Here is a 9,488-nt window from a genome sequence, read left to right as displayed (position 1 = left end):
CCCAACACACAGCAAACACACACCAAACACACACCCAACACACACCCAACACACACCCAACACACAGCAAACACACACCAAACACACACCCAACACACACCCAACACACACCCAACACACAGAAACGCCTGAACCAGTTTCCATCTCTGCGTCAGAAATCTTTACTCCAAGAAAAGAGAGTAACTTTGTCTTTAGGAGATTATTGGTGATGATTTCACACTGAATCATATCAATCATAAAATATTCATTAAACCTTCTGTGATATTCAAGTGTGAACATTGCAGAAGGTTTAATATTTTATGATTGATCTGATTCACGATCTAAAGGTCTGGATCAGCAGCTTGTAGCATCTGGACTGACTTTCTGCGTGTTGAGACTCACCTCCTTCAGCAGGTCTTCCAGGGCTGCCGGGTCGTTCAGGTCCAGAACAGAGTTTCCCACCAGCTTCAGCTTCACTGTGAGCCGAGTGAAAGGTTCAGCGTCTTTAAGACAAACAAAGCAAATGTTTTATCAGATACATGGTCATTTCTGGTTTGTCGTCCTCTTTGGTCCACTGATGGCGTCTCACCATGGTAACAGACGGAGGCCTTCTCTAAGCCGCACGGCCAGTCCTCCCAGTGCCCGGACAGGCTGAAGTCTGCCACGGTGCAGTTCTCCACGCCGCCCTGAGGCTGCCCCGATGCCCAGTAAGAAAACAGGAACAGGTTTCCGTTGGACCACTTCCAGGTGTCTTTGTAGAGGCCGATCCAGACCGTCAGACCTGCAGGCCTCATCGTCCTGATCTGCTCGTTCTCCTGCAGGCTCCTGATGCTGGCCAGGTCTGTGTAGTGCAGCCTGCAGTAGCTCTGAGCGTCGGTCCAGTTCATTAATGTGCTGATGTAGAAAAATGTTGCGGCCTGTCCTGGAAACAGACCAGAAGAGAACCAGTCAGTCAGACGGTCGGCCAGAGAGATGGCATGGAGACACGGGTGGAAACGGCTCCAGTTCCAGGTTTTAATTTGCTGACATTTGTTTTTGATTTGTGACAGACCTCCATGCAATCAGAGTCTCTGAACAGTTTGGTAGGTCATTACATTTAAAAGATGGTTTAAAATCATTTATAGAGTGGCCAAATGTCCTCTTTCCCCTGGACATTGTCTTCACCGATTGTCCTGGTTTGTGTCATTTTTCAGGGACCAGCAGGAATGTTTATGTGATGCAGAAACATGGCAGCTTTTCTTTCTGCCGTCCGGAGCAGACAGAGCCAAAGTACTGCTTTAATTCCTGTATTTACTGATATTTACCAACACTATATCTAATTCTCTACATTTATTCATAAACAAACGTTAAAAATGAAACTCAAACTTGCCTGTTAGTAAATCTGGGTTTGTTCTACATCCTTACCGCTGGTGTTGGCGCAGATGGATCCGTAAACCCACTGGCAGGGAGCGTCGTTCCAGTATCCATTGTCATACATGTGAGTGCAGTCCACTGTGTACCAGGCGCTGTTCGGCTCACCGGCCGACCAGAGTCTGTAGCTCCCGTCCGCTCCGTAGAAACCTTCGTCTGACAGCGACCACCTCCAGCTGACCACATCAAAGTACAGCCCGATCCAGGCCTGCGGGACAGAACCACTTACTGCCACATCCAACCACCTGCCTGCGTTTGAATATTGTTCTGCGTCACTTCCTGCAGATCGGTGGGAGCTGGTCCTGCCTGTGGCGGCAACATGGCGCCATGTTGTTCCACCATTAACTCCCGGTTGAATCAGCATGAATTCAGCCTGCGTCTCATGAAACCATTACCTGGAGTCAGAGTCTTCATGTTTTCTACCACTGGAAGCTCAGCTGAAATATTTCTACGCCACAAACTTGAAAAATGATCTGAGATAATCTTCTCATTGATAGTCAGTTTTTAATTATGCTGTGCTGATAGCTGCTGATAAAGTTGGGCTTTCATAAAACTGACCCAATTCAAATCCATAGGTTTCATCTTTGATGGCAGTTTCTCAATATAGAGTTCATGTTTAGGTGCAAATACTCAGAAATAAGATGACATGTTACCTAATATGTTCATTAGGTAAGATCAGTTTCAAAGAAGCTGAAACAGGGAGGCCTTGGTTGCTTCTTCTGCAGATGATCCGATTCTATTGGTGAGTTTCACAAAAAACCTTCAAAGTGTAATTTAAATATTTAAAGCACCAAATACTGCAGAGTCAGACCTGACACGTCTGTGCAGCAGGTTTGGATCCAACCTTTATGAAATCATGAATGACTGAGTTTTCATGAGTCCAGGATTATGAATATAAGAGGCTGCAAAGTCTGTCTGTTGGCGAGAGCGTCAAAAACAATCAGGAGATATGTTGGTTATTTAAAAAAACAACGTGGTCTTCACTGCACTTTTACTATTTGAACAAATTCAGCTGTTCCTGTCAGAGAGGAGACACTGAATCTGTCAGGTGATCAGGCAGAGCAGAGGGAACTAGAATCTGTAGATCTACGTTTGAGGTGCCGTTCTCACCTTGCAGAGAAAATCCAAAGACAGGAAATTTGCATGACTTGCAAGGAGGTGTTTACTCTGTTCAAGACAAACCTGCATCCTGAGGCTCAGGGTTTGGAGTCATTCAAATCGCAAACACCATGCAAATGGATGTTAAAACTTCAATGTAGAGAGAAAAAAAATGAACTCTGGTCATTTAAACAGTCTTTGCAGCATTAGATTAACAAAATGTTGGAATTAGTTCAGGAAAGCAAAAGGTTTCCTCTCACAAAGATGTGATTGACTTTGGTGAGCAGCAGTTTGAAACAACAGAGATTTAAACTAATTTATCATCTTCCAGTGAAACGAAGGACAAAAACAGGAAAAGGGAGAAAACAAACACTTCCTGTTACTTTCAGAGGTGAACCGATTGCATTTTTCTGACCAATCGTCCATTACTTTTCTTTAGAAAGCCTGACCTGACCTGATGATTACAATATTGGCTGTTGTTTTTTGTCAGAAAAGTTGCTGAGTCAGCAACAGTGAAGTAATTTTTGTAACGGTAAACGTGCAGACATGAGCTGGTGGGCCGGTTCGTCAGCCGAGGCGCTCGCTGCAGGGCAGAGGAGGGTAAGATCTGAGGATAAGATCAGCTTCACATCGAAGCATCAGTTCATCACCGATCTCACAAAATCAAGGAAACTGGTGTCAATAAATCAGTGCAACCCTTCAGCTGGCTGAATATTTTAAAAGCAAACAGAGGAGAATATGGAGTTTACGTCTGCAGTTGATCCCATTCTGCTCACGTCTGCCATGCCGTTCAGCATGGTCACCATGTTCAGACTGTCCACAGTGACCAGGTCCGTGTAGCGCTGCCTGCAGTAACTCTGCGCCTCGGTCCAGTTCTTTGGGTCATAGATGAAGTGGTACTGACGTACAGGGAGACAGCAGATGGAGCCCAGAGCTGCTGGAACGACAGCAGGAGGATTCAAATAAGAACAAAACATTTTCATGACAGATGTTTTTATCAGTAGAACAAACCTTAAAAATCAATTCTGTTTCCAAACAGAGCTCAAATTAGCTCAGGTGTTTTAAAAAAGGACACACACACTGAACACACACAAAACATTATGTGTGATTGTATAACTTTATACTGGGAGTATAAAATTAAATCCACTTGCCTGATGCACTGAGGAGCCACAGAAGAACGTTTTCCATCCTCGTAAGTGTCGTGTAGTTCAGTTTGTGGCTGCAGACGTTTATTACTCTGGGTTTGAACATGTCATGCAAAATGATCAAGTTGAATAATTTGCGTTTGAGATGACAAGTGTTTACTCTGACAAATGCTGTAATATCAAACCAAATAAAGCAGGTTTTAAATCACAAATGACTCATTTGACTCCTGAGGCTTTTCCTCCAGAGAGGCAGAGAGGCAGTAGCCCAGGGCGCCGAGTCCTGGGGCGCCCAAACGTTATTTTGTTTTAAGAGAATGTGTATTTTTATATTAAACTTGTAGGCTCATGTCAGGTGAGGTGTCAGGTGTTTTTGCATTTCATCTTCATCTTGTACCTTCAAAAACTTTGTTTCCTGCCAGTGTAATAAAAACATGTGGGTCTAAATGTGAGAGGATCTTTGGATTATCAAATCCTGTGACACAATAAGTATTTGAAGAATCTGAATTAATGAGCTACAACAACATTTAATTTCCCATTAAGAACCACTGACTGTGGGATGAAATTTCAAAACTCTGAGTGGTCTGATAATTATTAACCAAATCAGTCAATATGTAGGCCAAGCTGTCAGTTTCACACTCTGTTTCAAGCACCCAGCATGCTGATGTGAGGGAACCTTTATCGATACATGCAGCAGAATACTGCACTACTGCTGAAACAGATGTGTTGATTCTGCAGCAGTGGTGATCATGGATCAGGAATAAACATGGCGTCCTGTTACAGTGTCAGTTCCCTGTTTGGGTTTTCGTTGGACAGAACCAGAGAAATGAAGCCAGAAGATTTTAATAATAAAAAAATTAAGACATACAATGTTGTTATGAATGGAACAGGACATGCAATGAACAATACAAACCAGAGAGCTTCAATAGGGAGGCAGGCTAATGGCTAACGGCTAATGGCTAATGAGATCAGAACCAAGTGAGTTAATCAGAGGAGAAGTGGAACAGATGTGGCAGAAAGCAAAGGGAAACAGACGGTGGAAGGATATTTAACATAAACTGAGCTAAACTAAAAACTAAAATGATCAACAAACCAAAAGGGAAAATGATCTGAATATGGCAACAAGACCTAAGTGACAATAATAAACCAAGAAGTGATCATAGAGGAAACACAAAAGTAAATCGAAACTACTGAAACCGAAGGCAGATATGCGTGAATTCAATAAGGTTACAGGAATTTAAAAAAGGAATCAAACTGAAACTCGGCTACAAGTTCTGATCAGGTTTGAATAATGATTCAAACATGTTGAAGAACTGTGACTAAAAGAAAATATGCTGTTTCACATCAACACATCATTTTGCTGTTTCATTAATATGGATTTTACATATTTTTCATTTTAAAAGATATAAGAAAAGCTGAGAAGGTTTTCTCATCAGCATGTCGTCGCCTCACTGCAGCTCCTCCTCTTCCTCCTCCTGGTGGAAGATTTTTCCATCCTGCTGTTTCTTCCAGCTCAGCTTGACGTCTGCAGCCTCGCCCTGCTGCTTCAGCTGCAGCTGGAGCTGAAACACAGCAGTTACTGGGCCTGGCCAGACTCATTCCAACGTTTCACTGAGACACTTCTAAGTTTGTCTGGATTTAAATGATATTTGGGCTTAAATGCTAAAACTCAAAATTCTGAGATCTTTTACCTCCTCCTTCATGTTTTCCAGGACTGCAGGGTCATTCAGATCCAGAGTCGCATTTCCTACCAGCTTCAGTTTCACCACTTGCGTTGTGAAGGGCGGAGAGTCTTTAAAACAAATATTTATAACATTTTATTACAGTTAAGGATGAAAAAAGTATTTTAGAAAAGATATTCTGGATGTGAATGCCATTTGCAGTGTCGGGTTTTTACACAATCAAGTAACTATGTTTCCTTCAACTTAAATTTGACTTTTCATCACAGTCATATTTGACGTCTTGAAATTGGCCTCTGTCTCTTTAAGAACCTCCTACTCTTCCTGACACGTCCCTTTCAGAACGTCATCACAACAATGCTACTCCATTAAGCCGTTTACATCCATTCTTAGGAGCGTTGATCTGAAAAATAGTTTGTATGAGTTCAGCAGAGGTGCAGTGTTTGCAGATTGCTGCTGCTAGTCTGAAGGAGCTGAGTGGGGGAGGCTCAGGGAGGTGGAGCTGTGTGGAAACTGGCAGCACTTTGTATGAGCAAATGTTTAGGCACCCTGAACGGTTGCCATGGAGAGTCAAAGATTTCTCAAACATGCATGAAAGAATCAAGGTCACAGTCCAGATATGTTTTTGACGAGGGAATAACATTATAACATGACGTAAACGTCAATTTAGCAAACAACACTCCTTTAAAGTTTCCATTCTCGACCTCGTTCCAGTGTGAATGACATCATCGATCCTGGCGTCTGCACCACATCAGGAGAATGAATGCAACATTTGATTCTTCTTCTGCTCTGAGCCGCCACAATATGAACTCCAACCAGGAAGAGGTCTACTGGCTCTGGAGAGTTTTTATTTTCTAGCAAAGCAAACAAACCTTCACGTTTCCATTCAGACTGATGGGCAGCTTACCATGGTGGCAGATAAATGGCTTCATTTCATCACAAGCCCAGTCATCCCAGACGCCAGAGCTGTCAAAGGTCGCAACGCCGCATCGCTGCGTCTCACCGTCAGGTTTGCCCACTGCCCAGTGTACAAACCCATACATGGGTCCGTCTGACCACTTCCAGGTGTCTAGGTAAAGGCCGATCCAGCCATACACGCCGTCTGGGATCTCAGCCTTTATGAGTGAGTTCTCAAACTGGCTTTTGGGAAAGGCCAGGTCTGTGTAGAGTTCCCTGCAGTAGCTCTGAGCCTCCTCCCAGCTCATCGCAGCGTCGACGAAGAAAAAGTTCGCCCCCTCATCTGAAAACAAGAGAAACTAGAATTACTTTGGTTTCTAGCTGATTTACATGTTTACTAACAGCTGCTTACTGAACCCATGAAAGGTAACTTCAAAATAAGAGCATGGATATAAAGGCCTGACAACCTGAAGACTTTTTATCTGTCAACAACCAAAACTTCAGCATGCCAAAATTTATTCAACTGGAAGTTCACAAAGCAGCCAGGTCAATTAGTCCTTTTTTCATTTTTTGCAATAAAAATCAAAGTGTTTGTTGTACTAACTTGGAAATATTTGCGATATTTGTGCTTATTTATGACGATAAATGCAACTTTTTATGACTCGCTGTGCAGATCATGGACCATAATCTGACATCAGTGAAGACTGGGCCAGCTGTTGTGGGCAAGCAAAACGTTTTTGACAATTTTTGAGAAAAATTTGCAATAAACTCACAATTATTTATTAGCACAAAAAAAACATTGCAGGGATTTGTTGATTTTGTGTGAATTTCCATGATCATTCTCAATAAACTGGAGGGACTGAGTGATATAATTTGGCAGCAAACAGATAAAAACTGCATTGATTTGACTGAAAACAGAATATTTAAGCACACTCAGTGTTTAGTCTAGAATCTAGAGGGCCACATAAAAAGCTATGGTGGGCCAGATTTGGCCCACAGGCCTCGAGTTTGAAACATGTGATATAGACACATTATTAAACACGAAACAGGAAACGTGTATGATAAGAGAAAAACATGATCTTTCTATTAATACAGCAGATTAGTGGAAGTCTGTCGGGTCTTTGCTAAGAACATTTTTTAAAACCAGGGGCCCAACTCTCATTTTACTGGCTAAATTTCAGTCCTAATAAAAGACTCTTGTATCCTATTATACAATCACAGAAAACAGCAGCAAAAACCTACAATAAACAAAACAAATGCAAACAAAAAAGGCTGGAAATACTGAAACAACAGCACATCTGAAATGCTGCAAACCTGCTCCAGACCAGTAGGGGGAGTCTGGAGCAGGTAATATTATCTACAGAAAACATAAATATGTTTCTGTTTTATAAATACTGGAAAAGACCTCGTGTTTGAAAAAGACATAAAGTGTAACATATTTTCTTTCTCCAATGTTTTCTGGACGTTTCATGAAATCAGATGTTCAACATGAGGCCCGTGGGCCAAGTCTGGCCTGTCAGACCCACTTTATGGTCCTCAAGATTATTGATGGCCACTTGAGTAGAGGTTCAAGATAACTTTAGTATGCTTAAATATTATTTGATCATGATTATTTGATATTATTTGATTTGTAAATGTGGGACATACTTGGATGAGACAGTTGTGGGTCGGATTTAAAGAGTTTCGTTTTTTTCCTTCTCCTTTTTGAACTGGAAATGGAAGTTTTATTTTATGTTTATCTATTATTATGACACAGTGATCCCTCAGTATATTGCGGATCACCTTTCATGGTCTCGCTGCTTCGCAGATTTTTTTTGTGTGCAGTTTTTTTCACAGTGCATTGTGTTCTGCGTCCTGATTGGCTAAAATATACGTAACACAGATTGGCCATTCAGGAGATGGAAACTGAAACTTTGAATGCCAGCTGAAAAAAACTGCAGCCGGAGGCTCTGCTGTAGATCCAGCTGTGAACCCTGGATCACAGCTGGAGGCGCTTTAATGCCACGACTCCGAATCACATTAATTGATGAACACGCACATCTGCTGATCTGAAAACAGGTTTTGTTCTTTGGTTTCAATGTAGAGTATTTAATTATGTTGTGTAATAGTTGTAAAAAACTAAAGGTGACTACTTCGCGGATTTCACTTATCGCGGGTTATTTTTGGAAAGCAACCCCCGCGAAAACGAGGGATCACTGTATATATTTTTGTTTTCTTGATTCTTCTTCATTCTTTATCTGGTAATTTACTTGTTCAAAATAAAGATTTCATTTAAATAATAAGTTTTATTTGTGTAGTGCCAAATTACATCAGTGCAAAAATATGATAATTATTCAATTTTAAGAAGGAGTCATTGAATGCAGAGAAACTAAAGTATTAAGAGTTTATTGATGGGTTTTATCAATACATTCTGCTATAATTACTTTTCGCTGAGCTTTGCGCCTGTTGGCCACCAAATGATGAAACGTATTTATAAAAAGTGGCTAACCTGCAATCAAGAAGCAGGAAGACAAAATTAAACCAAATTCTTACCTGACACGTTGGAGCAGACCGGGTAAATGTTCTCTTCGCACGGTGCATCGTACCACATCCCAGACCTGTCCATAATCCCACATGCCGGTAAGTACCAGGGGATGTTTGGCTCTCCTGGATACCAGTTCTGGAACTTCAGCTCATCGCTTTGGTAAAAACCTCCAGACAACCAGTTCCATCTGATCTCATCATGGTACAAACCGATCCAGGCCTGTTGGAGATCAGACCAGATCAGTTACATTCAGCATCAGGATCCTTTTGCTGACATGTTGCAGTGTCAGCAAACTCTACTGAACACATCAGACTCTGGAAAACGAGACACCTGAGAGCAGAGGAGGGCAGACTTCCCAAAAACCTATATGAAGAGCAGCTCTACTTCAATATATTTTTACTAAAGCAAAAGTAAAAACTTGCCGTCTAAGAATTTACTCAATAGAAAAGAATTATCTGGTAAAAATCTTCTAGAGTACTGAGTAACTGATCAGTCATTTAAGATTTAAAAATTACATCATCAGAAGGTCCACAATATAAAGTTAAGTGGAAATGTTAGTATTTTAAGGACCAAAGTGACAATAATTCAAATAAGTAACAAAAAATAATGAAATTATGCAAAAGAAAAAAATTCTTCCAAATCAGTTTCTTTCAATAAAAAACTAACAAACATGCAGGTGTGTGTGTGTGTGTGTGTGTGTGTGTGTGTGTGCGTTTGTTTGTAATACCTTGTGTGGACGATTTTCCTGACATATACTAC

At 41.3% G+C, this 9,488-nt stretch overlaps 2 protein-coding genes across 2 annotated transcripts in view; both read right to left on the bottom strand.

The window, feature by feature from the left end:
- The window catches only part of LOC103153482 (macrophage mannose receptor 1-like), a 4,427-nt gene extending 963 nt beyond the window's left edge, over positions 1-3,464 (bottom strand). Inside the window, exons 1-4 of the mRNA XM_016661945.1 lie at positions 3,237-3,464; positions 1,384-1,597; positions 569-901; positions 382-482 (exon numbers count right to left, since the gene is read on the bottom strand). Of these exons, the coding sequence (XP_016517431.1) occupies positions 382-482; positions 569-901; positions 1,384-1,597; positions 3,237-3,464 (876 nt within the window). The remainder of the gene's footprint in view (positions 1-381; positions 483-568; positions 902-1,383; positions 1,598-3,236) is intronic.
- A 1,036-nt stretch (positions 3,465-4,500) lies between these two features.
- LOC107833247 (C-type mannose receptor 2-like) lies at positions 4,501-8,942 on the bottom strand. The gene is made up of 4 exons (XM_016661942.1): positions 8,738-8,942; positions 6,216-6,548; positions 5,321-5,421; positions 4,501-5,191 (listed from the first exon to the last, which is right to left on the bottom strand). Exons 1-4 carry the CDS (start codon positions 8,808-8,810, stop codon positions 5,078-5,080), a joined length of 621 nt encoding a protein of 206 aa, XP_016517428.1. The 5' UTR covers positions 8,811-8,942; the 3' UTR covers positions 4,501-5,077.
- Positions 8,943-9,488: the final 546 nt, after the last annotated feature.

This window comes from Poecilia formosa, unplaced genomic scaffold (assembly GCF_000485575.1).
Source record: "Poecilia formosa unplaced genomic scaffold, Poecilia_formosa-5.1.2 Scaffold351, whole genome shotgun sequence".
Taxonomy (NCBI): Eukaryota; Metazoa; Chordata; class Actinopteri; order Cyprinodontiformes; family Poeciliidae; genus Poecilia; species Poecilia formosa.
Note: the sequence above shows the minus strand (reverse complement) of the source record. Positions and strands in the feature narration are given on the sequence as shown.

Excerpts from the sequence above, each read along its gene's own strand:
- LOC107833247 (XM_016661942.1), bottom strand. The coding sequence starts at position 8,810 with ATGGACAGGTCTGGGATGTGGTACGATGCACCGTGCGAAGAGAACATT. Across the intron at positions 6,549-8,737 it reads GGTCTGCTCCAACGTGTCAG|ATGAGGGGGCGAACTTTTTC; the intron begins GTAAGAATTTGG and ends TCTTGTTTTCAG. Across the intron at positions 5,422-6,215 it reads GCCATTTATCTGCCACCATG|ACTCTCCGCCCTTCACAACG; the intron begins GTAAGCTGCCCA and ends TTTGTTTTAAAG.